The sequence below is a fragment of the Neovison vison genome, chromosome 13 (genome assembly GCF_020171115.1).
Source record: "Neovison vison isolate M4711 chromosome 13, ASM_NN_V1, whole genome shotgun sequence".
Classification (NCBI taxonomy): domain Eukaryota; kingdom Metazoa; phylum Chordata; class Mammalia; order Carnivora; family Mustelidae; genus Neogale; species Neogale vison.
Window position 1 is genome coordinate 30049883 of NC_058103.1, and position 19455 is coordinate 30069337.

Below are 19455 nucleotides of genomic sequence, written 5' to 3' on the forward strand. Positions count from 1 at the left end.
CAGTTAAGGAAACAGTATGTTTAAAACCCCATTTAAATATAATAAAACTTGTAACCCAAGAAATGCTTGCTTTATGCAGTTTACTTTTAACAAAGACACGATCATCTGAAGAGTAAAGGACTGGATGGTAACAGAGATCCAACAACTTACGGGCAGCACAGGGTAGTAAAAGGGCACCACAGAAAGCCAGGTGACCTGAGTTTAAATCCCTGACATACATTATGACTTGGATACAATCCATCACCCCAGTACATCCAAATATTACACTTCACCTTCAAAAAGTCTCTTATGTCTGTTCCAGAATTATCACACTTCATCTTCAAATAATCAATTTTTCCCCATAGTCAGCTAATTTTATTTTGCATATTTTTGTCTTTTCCCTGGCAGTAAGACTTGTGATATTCAGAAAATAACTACTGCTTTATAACAAAGTGCAAATCTTAAGACCAGCTTTTATGCCTCTCCCCTCACTCTAGTTCCAGTTTATCCCCAAAGTACTATCTAAAGACAAGAACTGGCCCCAAATGCTTAAGAAGCAGCGATTTTCTCTGCAGCTGTCCTTCATCCAAATCTTTCATTTCTTTTCCTATTACATGTCACGATTACTTTCCAATTCCAAATAGCGGGCTAGACAGCTCAGAAAAGTGGGCTTCTTTACATTCCCAAATTAGTTTGCTTCTGTTAAAATTCATTTACTAATCTAATGATACCGTCTCAGCTGGCGATTTACTGACCATTCTACTCCTTTGTGCTCAGAACAGTGCTAAGTGATACCGAATGCAATACAATTTCAGCCATTTACCAAGATGTAAGGACTTAATTTGGGAACACCCTCCCACTTCACTCAAATCCTCCTCAAGCACAGGTAAAATAATTCCAAATCTGTCTTTTATTCTAGTCTATTTTGGTTACTTAAGGTAACCAAACAGTCTCCATATTTTTCCCACCTATACCCCCCCAACGCCCCATTTCTTTCAGGCCTTTTTTTTTTTTTTTAAAAACGATTTTTTAACTATTTTTTAAAACTATTTTAAAACTTTTTTTTAAACTATTGCTGGCTCACTCAGACAAGTATCCTCATATTCTAGAGGAAATTTGTTTTAATCTTCCTCCTCTTCTCCCAACCTTTGCCTTATTAATTAAAAACAAATTTCCAGTGCTTCAGTTTTCTTTATGCACTATTAATGGATTTTTTTCTTTTGGTAATTATCAAGAGTTGTCCAGTGATGCAGTCATAACAAGAAAAAGCAACAAGCAAATGAACTCAATGTCTAGAGTCTCTCAAAAGGATTAAGTCTCCAACTTTCTGCATGAATATCCTTCCAGTTTTTTCTATATACAAGAACAGAAATTGCAATCAGAATATGTTAGTTACATTAAGATCAAACTTACTTTTTGTGGCATACATTCAATATGTGGTTTCTAGGAGAAAATACATCTCAAAAAAACCACTTTGAAATATATCACATCCTGAAAAACAATCCATCTTTAGAAAACTACAAAAACAGTAGAATGAAACAACTGGATTACTTTGCAACATTCAGAAGATGCAAAAGGTCTAGCGTCCTAGAACCAAACTAAGTAAGCCTTTTTAAAAGTGAAACCTCACAAAAGCAAACCTACCCAAAAGAAAATACTGGACATCACTGATAAATGATAAATGGATATGTTCAAAATCAAAATCTGTGCTACAAATCATACCACTGAGAGTGTGAAAAGACAACCCACAGAATGGGAGAAAGTATTTGTAAATCACGTATCTGTTAAGGAATTTGTATACAGAACTCTAACAACTTAAAAAGACAACCAAATTTAAAAATGGGCAATAGATCTGAACAGATATTTCTTCACAGAAGACACACAAATGGATGACGAACATATGAAAAGATGCTCAATATCATTAGTTGTCAAGGAAATACGAGTCAAAACCACAAATAAGATACCATTTAACACCTGCTAAGATGCTTACAATCAAAGACAGTGCTGCCAATAATAAATGTTGCCAACCACATGGAGAAATTGGAAACCTCATACATTTTGCTTGTGGGTATATAAAAAGGCATCCACTCTGGAAAACAGTTTGACAGTTACTCAATTGCTAGTTACCAGCAATTCCACTCCTAGGTGTATACCCAAGAGAAATGAAAACATACACTCACAAAAATATGGGTACATGTTCTTAGCAGCATTTCTAATAGCAAAGAAGTGCAAATAATCCAAATGTCCAAAACCTAATGGAAACTATTCAGCTACACACAAAGAAGTACATGCTGGATGAACTTTGAAAACATTACAAGTGAAAGAAGCCAGTCACAAAAGACTATGTATAATATGACTGTTTTTATATAAAATGTACAGTATGCAAATAGAGATGTATTGATTAGTGGTTGTTTGGGGAGGAAAGGAGGAGTGAATGGGTAGTGACTGCTTATGGGTACATGATTTCTTTCAGAGAGAACAAAGTATTCTAAAATTAGATTGTGGTGGGGTGCCTGGCTGGCTCAGCCAATAGAACATACAACTCTTGATCTCAGAGTTGTTAAGTCTGAGCCCCATGCTGGGTGTAGAGATTACTTAAAAAATTTAAAAAATTGGAGTGATAACTGCATGACCCTGTGAATATACTAAAAAACAACGAATTATACACTTTGAATGAATGAATTATATATAGCATGTGAGAAACATTAATTTAAAAAGGTGTAAATATTCATACAGTGGAATACCGTATTATAAATATTAATGAATGAACCAAATACGTGAATGCAACATGAATGCAAGAAACCTCAAAGAAAAATATATACCATGTAATTCTATTTACATAAACTTCAAAGGGTAGCAAAAATTAATCTATGGTGCTAGCAGGCAGGGGGAGATAGTGACTGTGAAGGGACATGAAGCAGACTTCCAGAGTGCTGGTTATTTTGTGAAAATTCACCAAGTCGAATACTTACCATTTGTGTAATTTCTTGATCTATTACACTTCAAAACTATTTTTTTTAATAAGTAGGGGTAAACAACATAAGGCACAGGGGGTGAAGTTATCACTTCAAATTGTACTTTCAAGAAACATATCTCAAACACTGTGTGTCAATTAAAAGAGAAAAGGACAGAGCGCCTGGGTGGCTCTGTCTGGGTGGCTGGTTGGTTAAGCATGAACCCTTGATCTCATCTCATGTCTTGGTCTCAAGGTCAAGAATTCAAACCCCACACTGGGCTCTATGCTGGGTGTGGAGCATACTTAAAAAAAGGAAAGAGGGGCACCTGGGTGGCTCAGTGGGTTAAAGCCTCTGCCTTCGGCTCAGGTCATGATCTCAGGGTCCTGGGATCGAGCCCCGCGTCGGGCTCTCTGCTCTGCAGGGAGCCTGCTTCCCCCATCCCCCCCCCCCGCCTGCCTCTCTGCCTACTTGTGATCTCTGTCAAATAAATAAAATCTTTAAAAAAAAAAAAAAAAAAAAAGGAAAGAAAAACACATACCTAACTTGGCTGCTACTAAAACAAAACAAAAACCAGCAGGGGAATTAACCATTATTTTTCAAGTACCAATCCCTCTGCATTTGCTTCAAAACTCTCCATAAAGTCACAGGGTCAGAGTAATTAGAAAGGAAAAATCCGTAACTGAAAGCTTGGGAAGTGTGCCCTCCCAAAGCCCTAGCTAAAACAAGAAATAAGTAGATAACTGGAAGCTTCTGGTGTTGGTGAGTTTTTCTTTACTGGGTTATTCAAGATGTTAGGAGGAAGTATCTCTCCTGAAACACAGGACAGACCAAAGGCACCACCTTAGAAGTCCAGCTCTGGTCCCCAAATACCATGCTCCCTAGGAAATTGGTGGGCTGGAGCATGCAAAACTGCCTTTTAGTTTGGGGGCTAGAAAAATAATAAAGACCTATTTCTAGTTTTATTTCTATGCCATCTACTAGGTTCCCTTTCCCCATCTCTTAGTTTCTACTGGATCAAGTTATCAGTGCTTTACCAATCAATGGAAGAAGATCCAGCTGAGTGTTAATATGAACTTTTTGAGGCCATTTTATCTTTCTCTATCAGCTTTTAAAATAGTCCCCTTTGCTCCAACAGTTCTGGGAAATTAGCCTACATCTCACAGTGCCAAGTATATGAACAAATAAGTCACTGGCAGTGTAATGGTAAAAAATCTAGAAACAATCTCTATGCCAGCTGTTCTCAATGTGTGGGACCTCAGGGAGTCTGGAAAATCAAAACTATTTTCAAATTATTACTACTAAAAGGTTATTTGCCTTTTCCACCCTTGTTTTTTTCTCAGTGTCTATACTGTGTTATTACAAACAACTGAATGAAGAGGATTAAGAATCCTTTTTTAAAAAAATTAAACCAGGGCATCTGGGTGGCTCAGTGGGTTAAACCACTGCCTTTGGCTCAGGTCATGATCTCAGGGTCCTGGGATAGGGTCCTGCATCGGGCTCTCAGCTCAGCAGGGAGCCTGCTTCCTCCTCTCTCTCTGCCTGCCTCTCCGTCTACTTGTGATCTCTCTCTGTCAAATAAATAAATAAAATCTTAAAAAAAAAAATTAAACCAGACATTAAAGAGATTTGTAAAAGTGTAAAACAGTAACACTCTTCTCACTAAATGCTGACATAATAGCTTTTTAAAGAATTAAAGTCTAATGTGGCAAATATCAGTAGATACAACCCACATAAATAAAAGCTTTTGAGAATCCCCACTTCTAAGAGTATAAAGGTATCCTGAGGAAGGTTTCAGAAATAATGCTACCAACAGTGTACTGTGTGAATTAAATGTATACAATGAAATACTGTGCTACTCTTAGATGACAGATCTGTGTATCCTCACATAAATAGATGCCCCAAATAGACAAAAAAGAGGTCTGTATACTCAGAAAGTGGGGGAACAACGGTACAGGAGGGAAAATGGCACTCAAAACATCGCCAAGACAATTGCAAGTAGAAGTTGTCAAACCTGGATAAGCAAGAAAGATGGACAATAAAACATTTAGTACAACTACGAGTATACACGATTTCTGATCATTAAAAATGTTCCCTCTCTGCTTCACAACATGTTTGTTCTTCCTGTAAAATGAAACAGGAAAGCTTTTCTTGTATTCTGTTGCGAATCCCCAACACACCTCTATCAAAACAAACACCTCCAGGGAGTGGGGTGATAAGTAGCTGGTAGTCCTGAGTGAAGTTATCATTCCAAAAGTGTTTAAATCCGAGAACTGCAAGTAGTGCCTGCAGCCTGGATCCAGCCGGCAGACAGCTTATTTGAGTTGTAGTCTTAACACACATACTCATATGCTGAATTTGTGCAAATATTTTAAAATGGAAAGATTGTACATTAAAAAACAAAAAACAAAAACCTAGATTTCTGGCTGAGTGCAGGAAAAAAGAGACCACAGAACTACCCAATCAAATTATCAATACATGAAGACAAGGTTAGAAAAAAATAACACCTCACAGGGTTGCTACATTAACTAAAAATTCATATTAAAGTCCCTATCCCAGCACCTACTATATAACCAGCACTCAATACTTGTTTCTCTTAGAGCATGGACAAAATAGCATTTCACAAGCATCACTGTGCTGTTAAACAGTAGAGAAATTAGTAATGATAATAATCCAGAAACACATTAGAACGAAACACTAACAGTTTTACTACACTGCTTAAGAAAAACATTTTAGGGGGCGCCTGGGTGGCTCAGTGGGTTGAGCCGCTGCCTTCGGCTCAAGTCATGATCTCAGGGTCCTGGGATAGGGTCCTGCATCGGGCTCTCGGCTCAGCAGGGAGCCTGCTTCCTCCTCTCTCTCTGCCTGCCTCTCTGCCTACTTGTGACCTCTGTCAAATAAATAAAATCTTAAAAAAAAAAAAAAAAGAAAAACATTTTAGTATATAATATTTAGGAAATGTTCCCAAAAAACTGTTAAGATTTTTAATCTTTCTGATACAGTGTTTTTTAGCAAGAAATTTCACTTGTTTAGAAGATATCACTCCCTTTCACTGGAGAAATGAGATACGGAGTTTCTATAACTTTTATGGTTCTATGTCCAATATCAACCTACTAACCAATCAGATTCAAGTAGTTAAAGAAACATAGGTCCTAATCTTAGTTTAGATTTGGATAAATACTTAAGGATTTCAGAAGGACTAGGTCCAGCTCTGTCACAATATCTAGGCATCGCTGGTATATCATCCTTATTAATGCTCAAAATAAGGGCAGCAGCCTAAGTACTGTGCTTCATTAATGGGAAGAAAAAAATAATCAAAAATGAATTAATCGAAGTCCAAAATATCATCTGGCAGTACACAAGGGTAGGCTTTAAATCTAGTCCGTGTTCACTCTTTTGTGGCTCACGATTACACACAGCATTTAAAAACTGAAATGAAGGCTCAGAGTGGGGGGAGGGGGCATAGCCCTACATTAAAAGATCCCGTGCCTGCGTCAGGCCTTCACTACACTCAGGCCCTATCACCTATACCCAGAGTGCCTGATGGACTTCGAAATGTCAGAAGTTACGACACACAGAAGATGGTAAGTAAGGGTTTGCTTACCCTAGGCCTAGTAATTTTCTACAAAGCAGGTCTACACGAGGGAAAAAAAAGGGGAGGTTTAAATGAACTTTTCGAAGTCAAGTATTTCTCCCAGTACTGACACTGAGCTCTTCTCAGTAGCTAAATCTGGAATGCTTACTGTATGCAAGATTCTATACTGCTTAGTAATTTGTAAGAGGAAAAAAAAATTGCTGATACTTATCTCTGCTCATTTCTTTCTCCACAACAGCCCAAACAAAGTGAAACAAACCAGGCTTTCCACCTAAAGTGTTCTGACCTCCTTTTCTAATTATAGGGGGGGTGAGGCACTACCTACAACCAAGTTCTACAAGAGGCAGAGGTAGAGGATTCTAGTTTTTACCTTTAGCTAGCAGTGTTAACTTGAACAAAAATATTTCCCCATGCCTCATTTTCTTCATGCCTCAAATAACACTGAAAATTTAACCTTTTAAACTTGGAAACAGGCAACTCAGATAATACATGAAACTATCTGAAATATAAAAATTACTTTATAAAACTTAAGGTAAAAACCAAATACAAGAACACTATTCTTGATGCCTGGCAAGTAAACCAGAATAAAGAGTATGGATATGATTTTATGTTAAAAAGACATCCTTCAGTGTGTGGAGAAATTCTGAAGTCTTTATCAATTCTAAAATTGGAAGGTAGAAGTGGTAAAAACCATAATGCAATAGTAGAATGATTTGAACATTAAGTGACAAAGCAAATAAGGGATGACATTATTACCCTTCGTGCAACTTAACAGGCACATTATAAACTGAAAGAAAAAAACAATACCAAGTAATTTTTGGGGGGGGGGGGGATGGAACTTTGCAGGTAGCTGGCTATGACAAAATCTTGAGAAATGAGGTAATCTATCTTCATTAAAGAAAGGACTATGTTCCTACAATACACTTTTGCCAGTAGAAACCTACTAAATAAGGATGCAACCTATGGGCTCAGTTGCTTGCAAGAACATCTCTTTCCTCCAAGGCAAGGTGGGCTACAGATATGCCAAACCATCCAGTTCAGAGGAGAAAGGCACACTTACTCAGAAAGATGTGCCCTATTATTGGGGAGGCCACAAGCAAGTACTTCCATTCAGAAACTGCCTTTCTGATTTTCGATTTAGTGTATAAGCACCTCTAACAAGACAAATGACCCATTTTATGGAAAATCAGAAATACTTTCCACTTTGCTCACCACAATAAAAAGAAAATTCTCAATTATTCTATAATGGAGAATGGGAGAAGCATAAAATAATGAACGAACCAAACTAACAGTCCATACAAAAACTCCATGTGGCTTTAAGATACACTGTAATTTTAAATATCTTTAGGCTAAAAATTCTTTTCATGTTCTTTGAGATAAACTTTGAGCCTTTAAGTATAAAGTAGCAAACTCAAGTGGAGAGCAGTAAGGGAGTTTAAAACACACTGTAAATAGTTAATGATACCAATTAATAACAATCTCACCCATAGGCTGTCTGAACTTGTTTCCCCATCTGCAAAATATGGCCAATAACAGTACCTATATCAGCAGATACAAGTAAAGAGTCTCTAGCACAGTAGACACTCGATAAATTTTGATTATCATTCCTATCTGGAGTTTTCCTGTTAGAAAAAAAACATTTATCATCAAACTAGAGATCATTTATGACAGTACTTCATCTGAGTATGCTGCAACCTTCTAAGCCCACTCTCTGGATTTAGTTTTCTTTATATCTTAAATTAACAAGGTCACATCAGTTACATTTATTTCATCTTTCTCTATTAATAAGTAAAAATAAATAAAATTAATAGATAAAATGTAAGGCCTTTTGCTTTTACCTTTCAACCTATTTCATTGCAGAGTCCCAAACTTTCCCAAGGGAAGGTGGGAGTGAGTTTAGGGGCTATTTCCAAAGTGGTAAAAACAAAAATGGGGGGGAACCCAGATCCCTACCTTAGTAGGTTATTGGAGTAGGATTCCCTAGAATATGACATCAAAACTTCATGCTTAAAAATACTGTAAACAATGGACTCTGTATAACGAGCACAATTAAATGTGATCTGACAGTTATTCGTGTTACGCGATTTCAAAGAACTGATCTCAAACCCACACATACTTTCATCTGAAAGTTAACTGAACCTACAAAGCCCATACTTTTCACTCATTATGTAAAAAGTTTTCCAAACATGCAAAGGAGGATATATATCGTGAGAGTAGCTGGTGATATGTGATAGAAACATACAAAAGCACCTGACACATTCAAGCTTGTATTTTTAAGAAGCAATAGGCCTCAGAAAAATATACTCAAGTGTATTCAAAATCCTTTAAATCCCCCTGATAGGAAATAATTTATCTCCAATTAAGTTATTTGGGGGTAGCCTTATAAAGATAACCTGTGGACAATATAACTCTAAATTACAACTTTTCAATTCAAATTGAAAATCGATGTCCCTAGAGTCTCTAATTACAGAAAGGTGAGTCTTGTTTGTTTTTCATGGAAATCAGAGTTCTGGATTAAAAATACACTTAAAATTCATTGAGAGGAGGGATGCCTGCCTGGGTGGCTGGGCTGGTTGGGTGTCTCCTTTGGCTCAAGTCAGGATCCCAGTGTCCTGGGATCCAGTCCCCCCACTGGGCTCCTTGCTCAGCAGGGAGCCTGCTTCTCCCTCTGCTTGTGCTCTCTCACTCTCTCTCTGACAAATAAATAAATAAAACCTTAAAAAAACTCCTTGAGTTGTAATTAATTCAGATACAGAATAAATACAATTGTAATAAACTGAAATAGCTAGCGTGAAATTAGAGACCAATGTAACAAGACAGATTTTTCAATTCAGAAGAAACAATTCTCAAATACTTTCACATGATGTGAACATTTTAAGCAAAATCCAAGGTATGTCACAGAGGGAAGTGGCAAACCCTAAACAAAGTTTGGAAAAATCTGAAACACATATTTTCAAACAACTGGGTCTTTTGAACCTTGAGGCTATTTCAAAATACGTGAAGCACTGGTACTATGGCAGATAAAGATTTTAAAGTTATCTGCCAACTTCTCCCCCCCACCTGTTAACTGAACCAAATTGTGATTATACATTTAAGTAATCACAAAAGCTAGCATAAAATAGTTGCACAGTTGCAAGCCGTTTACACCAACTCAACACAAAATTCTGCATTATTAGTGAAAAAGACAACACTGGGAAACACAAATCTATCCTCTCAAGGCAAAGAAGCATTTTCTCTGCCGAATGCAGCTGCCAGATCCCTAAACCGGTGTTGCCAACCTGCGACAGGATCAAAAAGATGTACCAGAAAAACAGTCTAAAGGGGCGGCGCGGGGGTGAGGGTAGGGGGTGGGGGCACAGCAAAACGTTCACCAAAGAGTGAAACACCTAAAAACTTTCTTCGCTGCGAGAAAGTTTCACGCCTGCTTTACAGATGAGTGAACTAAGGCAGATCGGATTAATCAGTGCCTTTCTCAAGGTCACTCTAGTGCAAAAGAACAGCGCGGTCCGGGCTCCCGATCCCAGGCCCCCGACCTCTCCACACGCCCAGGCAGCACAGCTCAAATGTGCTGGGCTCCCCTTGTCCCCGCAACTGCTACCAGGCGCTGGGAAGAAAGACATTTCGAGCGCTCTCCGTGCAGCTAGTTCCGAGAGAACTGGGGTGCTGGTGGCCCGCCCTCCCCCACGGCGGCAGCAACCCCAGTCCAGTCGCCCCCGCCGTTCTCTTAGCGGGCCACTAGCCCTCAACAACCAGGGATGTGGCCCGGGAGCCGTGGAGGAAGGCAAGGGACCCACCCCAAGGGGCTTCACTTACCATCGCTCTCGGCCCTGACAAGCAGGGACATGCCCTTCAGCCGCTCCACGTAGCCGGACGACACATGCCCGGTGCCCCGGTCGTCCCACTGCCGGTCTTCATTGAGCGTGTAAACCTTCACCCGCCGCCGGGTGTCGGTCATCGTGCCGCCCGGGGACCGGGGCAAAGGCCCCGCTGGAGTCGCCCAGGAAGCGGGCCGGGACACGCGGGAGCCAAGGCGGGAGGACGCCCGCAAGCGGAGAACTCCTGGGCCTCACTGCCGCCGCTGGCCGTCGCGGGGCCGCGGGGCCGCCCGCATGGCCCGCTCCCGGGCCCGAGCTCTGGGCCCCGGTCTTTCCTCGCCTCCGACTCCTCGGCGCTATTGTCCAAGCCCGGCGAGCCCGACCGCCCCGAAAGGGGCGCGCAGCGCTTCACAGCTTCCGGCCCGATGCGGTAGCAGCTCGGGGAGCTTGTCACTGCCCTGCTCCCGCCTCCGCCATGATCTCCACGAAGCCGCTTCCCGCGCCGCCGCCACCTCCTCAGGCTGCCGCCGCCATGTTTTCCTTCCTTATACCTGGTCCTGCCACCGCAGCCAGTGGCTCCGCTCTGCTCGCCTGCTTCAAATGTCCCAAGCCGAGGGGCGCCTGCTCCTGCTGCAACTGCTGCCAATGGGCGGGAGACTGCGAGGGCCCCCAGGCGCACGAGCGCTCCAGCCTCCTGGAAGTCCCTTTTCCTTCGCCGCTGCCGCCGCCTCTTCCGTCTTCCTCACACAGCCAAAGCCGCCGCCATCTTGGTTCGCCCCTCAATAGCGGCGCGCGGGGCCACCCAGGCAGCAGCTGCAGGGGCGGCCCGTTGGCCCCACCATTTAAAGAGACAGGAGCGAGGCCCGGAGCCTCGCTGCGGCGGAGGCCTCGGACGGAGGCGGGAGGCGGGCGCCGAGTTGCCGAGGTGGCGGGAGCGCAGGGAGCGGAGGAGGCGGAACGCTGGTCGCGCCGGTGACGGCCCGGGGCTCCCTCGCGCTCCCTGCACGCACCGTCGTGCGAGCGCGGGGCAGCGTGTGCGCCGTCGCGCCCTGTGTTCGTCATCAGCCCGGCTCGGGGATTCGAAAGGGGCGTGAAGCCCGCCCCCGGCCTCAGCGCGCCTGCCCGCCGCGCGCCTGGCGTCTTCGCTCGCAGTCCGGTGGCCGCAGCCTCTGTCTGCGTTCGGGACGCGTGGGTGTGGGGCTCTCCCGCGGCGGTTCCCCTTCCCTGTCCGCGAGTGTTCTCTCCCAGACCTGGGGCGCACTGCGGGGAAGGCACCAGAGCCTCGCGGACTTCAGGTGTTTCTCCTTTGGGGAGAAATGGAAAAGCTTCCGGGAAGGGCCACAGGTTTGCAGGGCGAGGGCAGCCGCAGGGCCTGGGAGCCGCCATGGGGCACGCGCCGGTGTGGCGAGTCTAGAAACGGGACGGCTGGCACCAAGCCCGAAGGAACGAGACTAAAAGCTCAGCTTACAGTCTAGCTGCTACCACCAGTCCTTTATTCTTTACCAGAACTGTTTTTTCCTAGTCCTCCATGTTGCAAAAAGGAACTTGAAGGGCTCACGAGACTAGTTCAGGATATGATACTGTATAATCAGGATGAGTAATTCTCAACGTGAGATGTTAGGCACTGCTAATCTTCACAAAGGAACCCGTCTCATTCCAGATTCTCATCCTCACGCAAGTAAGAGCCGCTGTTAAGGGGGTTTTTACTGTTTGCCAGGCCGTCGAGGTCGTTGCTGTTCACTAGACATAAATTGAGCCACATGTAATCTAAAATTTTGAAGGAGCCAATATTTGAAAAAGTACAAAGAAACTGCTGAAATTTGTGTTTTAATACCGTATTTTCTTGAATGCAGTATCTTAAAAACAATCATCAATATAAAATTAATATTTTTTACATTCGCCTTTTTTGGTTCTAAATTCAGGATGCAATGGGTGTTTTACCCCTGGTGTAAATTTCTACTTGGAAGCTAAGTGTTCATTGGAAACGCCTAATCTGTATTTAGAGTTTATTAAATTTACAATTGCAAAAGTAGATTCACATATTCAAGTTATTTCAAAGTTTTTTTAAATATTATTAAATATAAATTTTAAAGTTTAATATTCAGTTTCTTATTTGCACTAGGCACCTTGCAAGTGCTCAGTAGCTACATGTGTCTAGTGGCCACCATTATGGCAAGTTCAGGTGCTTATCATCACCAGCACTCTCATCTCAAACCTGGAAATACAGTTTGAGTTACACCCATCGATTAGGAAAAGCACCTGACTAGTACTGAGGGGTTTCCCAGGATGTGGGATTTTTCTGTCTTAAAATCAGAGTTGGGAACTTCCTTCCTCACTGCCAAATACAAAGAGGTGCTTACAAAGAATAGGCGGAAAACTTTATCTTCTGCAAACAAAAGGAACATTATAAAAATAAAGCCATTTTCTCTGAAAAGTAAAACGCAATAATTCCAAGTCTCCAGGCATGACAGCAATTTTGTCCACTTTTGAGGTGGTAAGACATCATTAAATTTATTTACAGTATTACTTGATCTGCAAACCAAACATGAAATAATTTATGGGAAAAAAATTAACTGGATTCATTGCCGTCACTCTTACCTCCCTTCTAAAACTCTCTACGTAATAGCTGGTGGTGCTTTTGTCGAAGTAAGTACAATCTAGCCAGCTGAAATGTTTTTATTTCTACTTTTTGCATTTTTCCCTTCTCTAAGTAAGAAAAAGAACTTGAGCCACTGAGAGAAAACCCCTGTCCTGAAAATCAGCCCTTGCAATGAGGCAGGTGTTGGTAGGAGGGGACCTGTGGAGTGGAACACTATAAAACTGGTGTCTAGGGGCACCTGGGTGGCCCAGTCAGTTCAGCACCTGCCTTGGGCTCAGGTCATGATCCCAAGGTCCTAGGATGGGGTTCCAAGTTGGGCTTCCTGCTTAGCAGGGAGTTTGCTTCTCCCTCTTCCCCCTCCCTCTCCACCCTTTCACTCATGTTCTCTCTCTTGCTCTGCTCTCTCAAATAAATAAATAATCATAAAATAAAACTGGTGTCTATTCAGGAGGCAGTTGCTGCTATGATGTTCAATAGGCTCCTTGAGTGGGTTCTTTCATAGCCAAGCCAACTTCCCAGGTAAGAACAAACCAAGCACTTAAAAAAAAGAGGCCTAGAATGTACTAAATCGTGGCCTAAAAAAGGAGTATTAATGTCCTATCACTCACCATGCAAATCTGTCTTGAAAAAGAAGACCACAGCTCCTGAGACTGCTTTCAATCTAAGGGAGGGAAATCAGGTCGGGGAGAGAGGAGTGGTGACCGATACCAATACAGCCTTTCCTTGTTCTCTACCACAGCTGCCAAGTCTCCTCTCTCACACTTTTTCGAGATTGGTGCTTCTTTTGGTTGAGATGCACAGTTGGTTAATGAAGATTTGAAATGAGGTATCTGCAAAACAAGTCAGTCCAAAGCCATTTTGTAATACTTGAGATGAAAAGTTGAGTCATTTTGACTTTTTTTTCCCTCTACCTTTGTACTTAGTCCCTCGAGAGGCCTGCTAACTCTTCTTTCATATCCCCTGGATTTGACTCTACTGTTTAATTTCTTTGGTTATCACCATAGGATTTTTTCATACCTGAAATTCTCCAACTCAATTACAAAAGGTGACTCCAGAAACTGTTGAGACTCCGAAATGGAATGGCTCAGAGCCCTGTGAAGAACGCTCCCAGGCACTAGCAGAATATGGCAACATTAGCATCAGCATTCATATTAGTTTGCAGGACAATGAAGAACCCAGAGACTTTTTTTTAAGCTTTCATTTGACATACAGAGATCACAAGTAGGCAGAGAGGCAGGCAGAGAGAGAGAGAAAGGAGAGGAAGCAGGCTCCCTGCTGAGCAGAGAGCCCGATATGGGGCTCCATCCCAGGACCCTGAGATCATGACCTGGGCTAAAGGCAGAGGCTTTACCCACTGAGCCACCCAGGTGCGCCCCCCAAGGCTTCTTTCAGTGAGCCTGCTACCAAGAGAGTCTCCCGCCTATCTCCCAAGCCCTCATGCAGGACATTCCATGCACCCAGAAGTAAAAGCAAGTATACCCCAAGACAGGCCAACGGAAGTATTTATAGCAATAAAGGGAAAGAGGAGATTGGGTATTGGAATTACCCATGGGAAGTTTCAATGTACACATGCTTTCTCGGTTTTGTACTTTTCCCTCAGCTAGGTGTTCCTCTTCCATTTCCTCTTGCTAGGTGTTCGGATAGCTCTACGTCTGCACATTATTCAGGTGATGGGGCAGTCGTGAGAATATGCCTCATGCACCTCTTTTTTTTTTTTTTTTTTAAGATTTTATTTGTGTGACACATCATGAGCAGAGGGAGTGGCAGAGGGACAAGCAGACTGATGTGGGGTTAAATCCCAAGACCCTGTGATCATGACCTGAGCTGAAGTCAGACGCTTAACTGAGCTACTTGGGTGCACCCCTTACCTCTTTTTATAAGGAACATAATTCACCCAGGGCCCCAGCTGCTGCACTCTGAAATGTATCACTGTACATATGAACGCATACCTCCCATAGGCTGCTCCCCACAAATGACTAGATACAGCAGGATACTAAGGCAGATATTCCTAGGAAATGCCTCTTTTTTTTTTTTTAAGATTTTATTTATTTATTTGACATCATAAATAGGCAGAGAGAGAGAGGTGAAAGCAGGCTCCCTGCGGAGCAGAGAACCCGATGTGGGGCTCAATCCCACAACCCTGGGATTATGACCTGAGCCGAAGGCAGAGGCTTTAACCCACTGAGCCACCCAGGCGCCCCGGAAACAGGTCTTCTGCAGGATGACTTGGGCTCAAGACTCCTTCAGCAGATTTGTCAAACCTTCCTTAGGGTGCACTACATTCTAGAATGCCTCCATCCAACATTCTCTCCCCCTTACTTCACTCAGAATTGGACTCAAGCCTCTCGCAGCCATGCTGGCTTTCTATTTCCTGTTACATAAGTGTTTCCTCTAATAAAATCCTTACATGCTTAATCCCATCTTGGTGTGTGGTTTTTGGAAGCCCCAGACTAGTCCTAAATTCAGCTCTTAGGCACAGTAAATCTTTAAGTGTAAAAAGAGATAAATCTTGATTTATCCACAATTAAGATTTTAACTGGAAATGAGAAAACTAAAATTAATACACATAACTACACTGTTGAGGCCTGCTGGATTATATACTGAGAGTTAACATGTAGGTTCTTAATGTATTTGATTTTTATAATGTTTGGTAAAGTTCCACACAATGAGAAGAATGTTCTGATACAACTATCACTTTGTTCTTTCTTAGATTTTTCCCAAGAATTCTGATTTTTCTCTAATACAAAAGGTTTGCAATACAAAAAGAGATTCTCTTTTTTCAAATTTACATCTGTTTGAGTTTTGAGAAGGACTTCAGATGAAAAGATTCTGTATATCCTCCCTATTCTCATCTGAGTAGACCAGATTCTTCTTAGATCATGTCAAATCTGGATTTTATTTTATTTTATTATTATTTTTTTTAATGTCTGACACTTTAGTCATCCCCAAAGGGACCAAGTTGTGTTAGTTTCATATCTTTGGTGACCAGCTCACAAGGGCTTCTTATTTGTAGGAAGTGTTTCATGGCAGATAATTTTTTCAGACTATTTGGCAGAGAAGAAATGATATATTTTGAGTGTAAAAATGCATCCATACATTCCTTATTCCCAATTTGTTTTCCCACCTTTTGATAACTAGAAAGGTAGTGTAGGTGGCCAAGGATGATGGTATCACCAAGAAAACATGAAAGTTACTTATTTAGCTATATTTAAATCAGAAATCAAATGTTTGTGTCTTAGTTTTTGTCACTCCAAATATTCTAACTTTGTATTTGAGAATTATATGGCTATACTTAGTGATGCAAAAATTCTGTACCTTATCTCTTGGCCATAGTGGTTAAGTTAGTTCTTGACAAAAGCCAGGACAATCAAAATGTCACCTGGATTTTTCAGACTATCACTGGGTGAGAAATGTTCTTGTCTCCTGAACATGACAGCTAGAAGGGTGCAGGATAGGGCTGCCTATCCCCAGGGGTTCCCTGCCTCCCTACCCCACCCCCAATTGTGGGCCAGTATGTCCGCATCAGAGAGAATAAAGCAGAGCATTCTTTTCGGGAGTACAGTTCTCTCCCAAGCCAGACCTGGTCTCCTGACGTTCTGATGTCTGTTAAGAAGTGAGATGAACACAGCTTGCCTGACTGGCTCTAACTCAGAGCTTGAGTTATTGCCTCTAACTCTTGATTTCAGCACAGGTTGTGATCTCAGGCTTGTGAGTCAGGCTCCATGCTCAAGTCTGCTGGAGATTCTCTCTCGCTCGCTCGCTCTCGCTCTCTCCCTCTGACCCACTCCTCTGCTCTCTTGCTCTCTCTCTTAAAATAATGTATTTTATATATATTTATATGTCTGTGTAAATATATATATATATATATATATATATATATTTTTTTTTTTTTTTTGTAAAAGTGAGATGAACTTGTCCTTTCATCTATACCCTGCCTTGGTCTCTGAAACTTACCTTTTATTATTGGTCATAAATGCAATCTCTTTCCTTAGAGTTCCATGAGTAAACATCATCTAACGTCCTTAAGAAATTTGCTCTCAAGTTCTTCGATATTTTCCCCCCACTAAAAATGGAGTCTCTGTCTCTTCCTTTTAAATCTAGGCTGGGCTTCATGACATGTCTGTTATAAAGAAAATGAAGCAGAAGGGACACTGCGACGTTGGAAGCTAGACAACATCTGCCTGTTTTGTGTGTGTGTGTGTGTGTGTTTAAGATTTATTTATTTGAGGGAGAGAGAGACTGAGCATGAGCGAGAAGGCAGAGGGAGAGGGAGAGAGGGTCTCAACAGACTCTTTGCTCATGGGGCTCCGTCTCACAACCCTGAGATCATGACCTGAAGAAACAAGAGTCAGACGTTTAACTGACCATTCTGCCCAGGCACCCCTCACTGGTTTTCTTGGAATGCTTTCTGTGCTGCCAGGGAAGAAGTTCAACTCCCCAGTGAGGCCACACGTAGCTGCTCTGGTAGACAGTCTTGGCTGAGCTCCCAGGTGACCAGCAGTATCAACTGACTATCAGCTGCTCATGGCTTGGTGAATGCTTCATTTCAGACAACCACGGGCCCACTGAGCTCTTGGAGGACAGCGACACGGCTCTCTGACTTGCAACAGCATGACAATGGTCAAGAAAACTGCCCAGCCAAACCCTTCCCCAATTCCTGACCTATAAAAGCGAGAGCAGGATAAAATGGCTACTTTAAAACCACGAACTGTTGAGGTCATTGGGTAATTTGTTCTGACCTCAAAGAGATGCCATAGTACATTTTTCAAGGGTGGGATCTAAATAGTTTTGTATTTTTTTTAAGATTTTATTTATTTATTTGTCAGAGAGAGAGTATATACAAGTAGGCAGAGAGGTAGGCAGAAGCAGCCAGAGAAGCAGGCTTCCTGCCGAGCAAGGAGCCCGATGCAGTACTCGATCCCAGGACCCTGGGATCATGACCTGAGCAGAACGTGGTGGCTTAACCAACTGAGCCACCCAGGAATCCCAATAGTTTTGTATTTAAAAAAAACTTTCTTCTGATATGTTCCTGACCTCTCATAGAACCCTGAATTAGATACAATGACTGGGTGAATGGATTTTTGAGCACAGTCTGGATCTCTAACTGTTGACTCTCGTTCCAAAATATAATTTGGGACATAGATCAGATCTTGTTAAGTCAACCTTATGGGAACTGTATGGATATTTTGTAATACTGAAATTCTGTAGTTTCACTTTTTGTTGTTGTTGATTTTAACATAGATGCCCTTGATGTTTTTGTTTCATTAAATTGAACTTTTACTTATATTATTATTTCCAGCTGAAGTTGGATCAGAGGAGAAAAAAGATGAAGGGGGAGATGATGATAAAAAGTGGGGGCAGAACCTTCTTTCTATCAGTGATGATGGGAACACTGTGTCTTCTCTGAGAGGCAGTTAAAGGTCCGTGTTACTTTCTCAGGACTGATTAAAACTGAGAACATGGGCTTGTAAGATTAGCGTGGGAAAGGAGAGAATGGAAGGGTAGCCAAAGCTGAGGCGTATCCCAGAAAGCAGAGCCTGAGACAAAGACCTAAAAAAAAGTATTTTGCTGGGCAGTGTGAACCCTGGAGAAAAGCAAGGAAGTGAGGAAGAGGGATACGAGGCAGAGGAGGAGGAACAATACAGAGAGCCACCACCAGAGCTGAATGAGTCTTTGGTTCCACAGAACCATTAATCTGCAGGGAGAAGTGGGAAGAATTTATCCTTAGCTCCCATGTCCCTCAGTCAGAAGTTTGCGTCAGGAACACCTGGGTGGCTCAGTCGGTTAAATGTCTGCCTTGGGCTCAGGTCATGATCCCAGGATTCTGGGATGGAGTCCCACATTGGGCTCCTTGCTCAGTGGGGATCCTGCTTTTCCCTCTGCCTGCAGCTCCCTGCTTGTGCTCTCTTTCCCTCTCTTTGACAAATAAGTAAATCTTTACATAAATAAAAAAAAGTTTGCCCCAGGCAGACTTACTTCCCCACATTTCTGGGTTCTGTACAATTGGACATGGAACAGTTTCTCAGGGCGCCCCACACTCCAGCTCAGGAAAAGCCCTGGGGAGGGAAGGGAGAAGCACGTGGTACATGGCTATGGGGAGGCCATTAGGTCACACCTGTATGAATCCAGTCTCTATCACAAAGATCTAACATTCATGTTATCAGAGACTCAAAAGGAGGGTACAAAGAAGACAGGGCTAAAAAAGTACTCAAGGGAACAGTGACTGAAAACTTCCCCAGTATGGCGAAATACCGTAAAACCTACAGATTTGGGAAGCTGAGTCTACTCCAAACAGGGTAAACCACACCATTTACATGAGAGTCAAGCTTCTGAAAACCACAAAGTCTTGAAAGCAGGGAGAGAGAAACACTGCCTTAAAGAGAGGAGGAAAACAGTTTGAATGACAGCAAACACACAGAGAGCAGCCACTAAAAAGCTATACAAACAGACACACTTAAAACACCACAGATACATCAAAATACTCAAGAAACCCCACAGAATAGCAGGAAAAAC

At 42.2% G+C, this 19455-nt stretch overlaps 1 protein-coding gene across 2 annotated transcripts in view; it reads right to left on the minus strand.

Moving 5' to 3' along the window:
* The window catches only part of PPP4R3A (protein phosphatase 4 regulatory subunit 3A), a 36340-nt gene extending 25533 nt beyond the window's left edge, over positions 1-10807 (minus strand). For both annotated transcript variants that reach the window (XM_044231178.1, XM_044231177.1), the window contains exon 1: positions 10342-10807. In XM_044231178.1, the coding sequence (XP_044087113.1) occupies positions 10342-10483 (142 nt within the window). In that variant the 5' untranslated portion in view covers positions 10484-10807. The remainder of the gene's footprint in view (positions 1-10341) is intronic.
* Positions 10808-19455: the final 8648 nt, after the last annotated feature.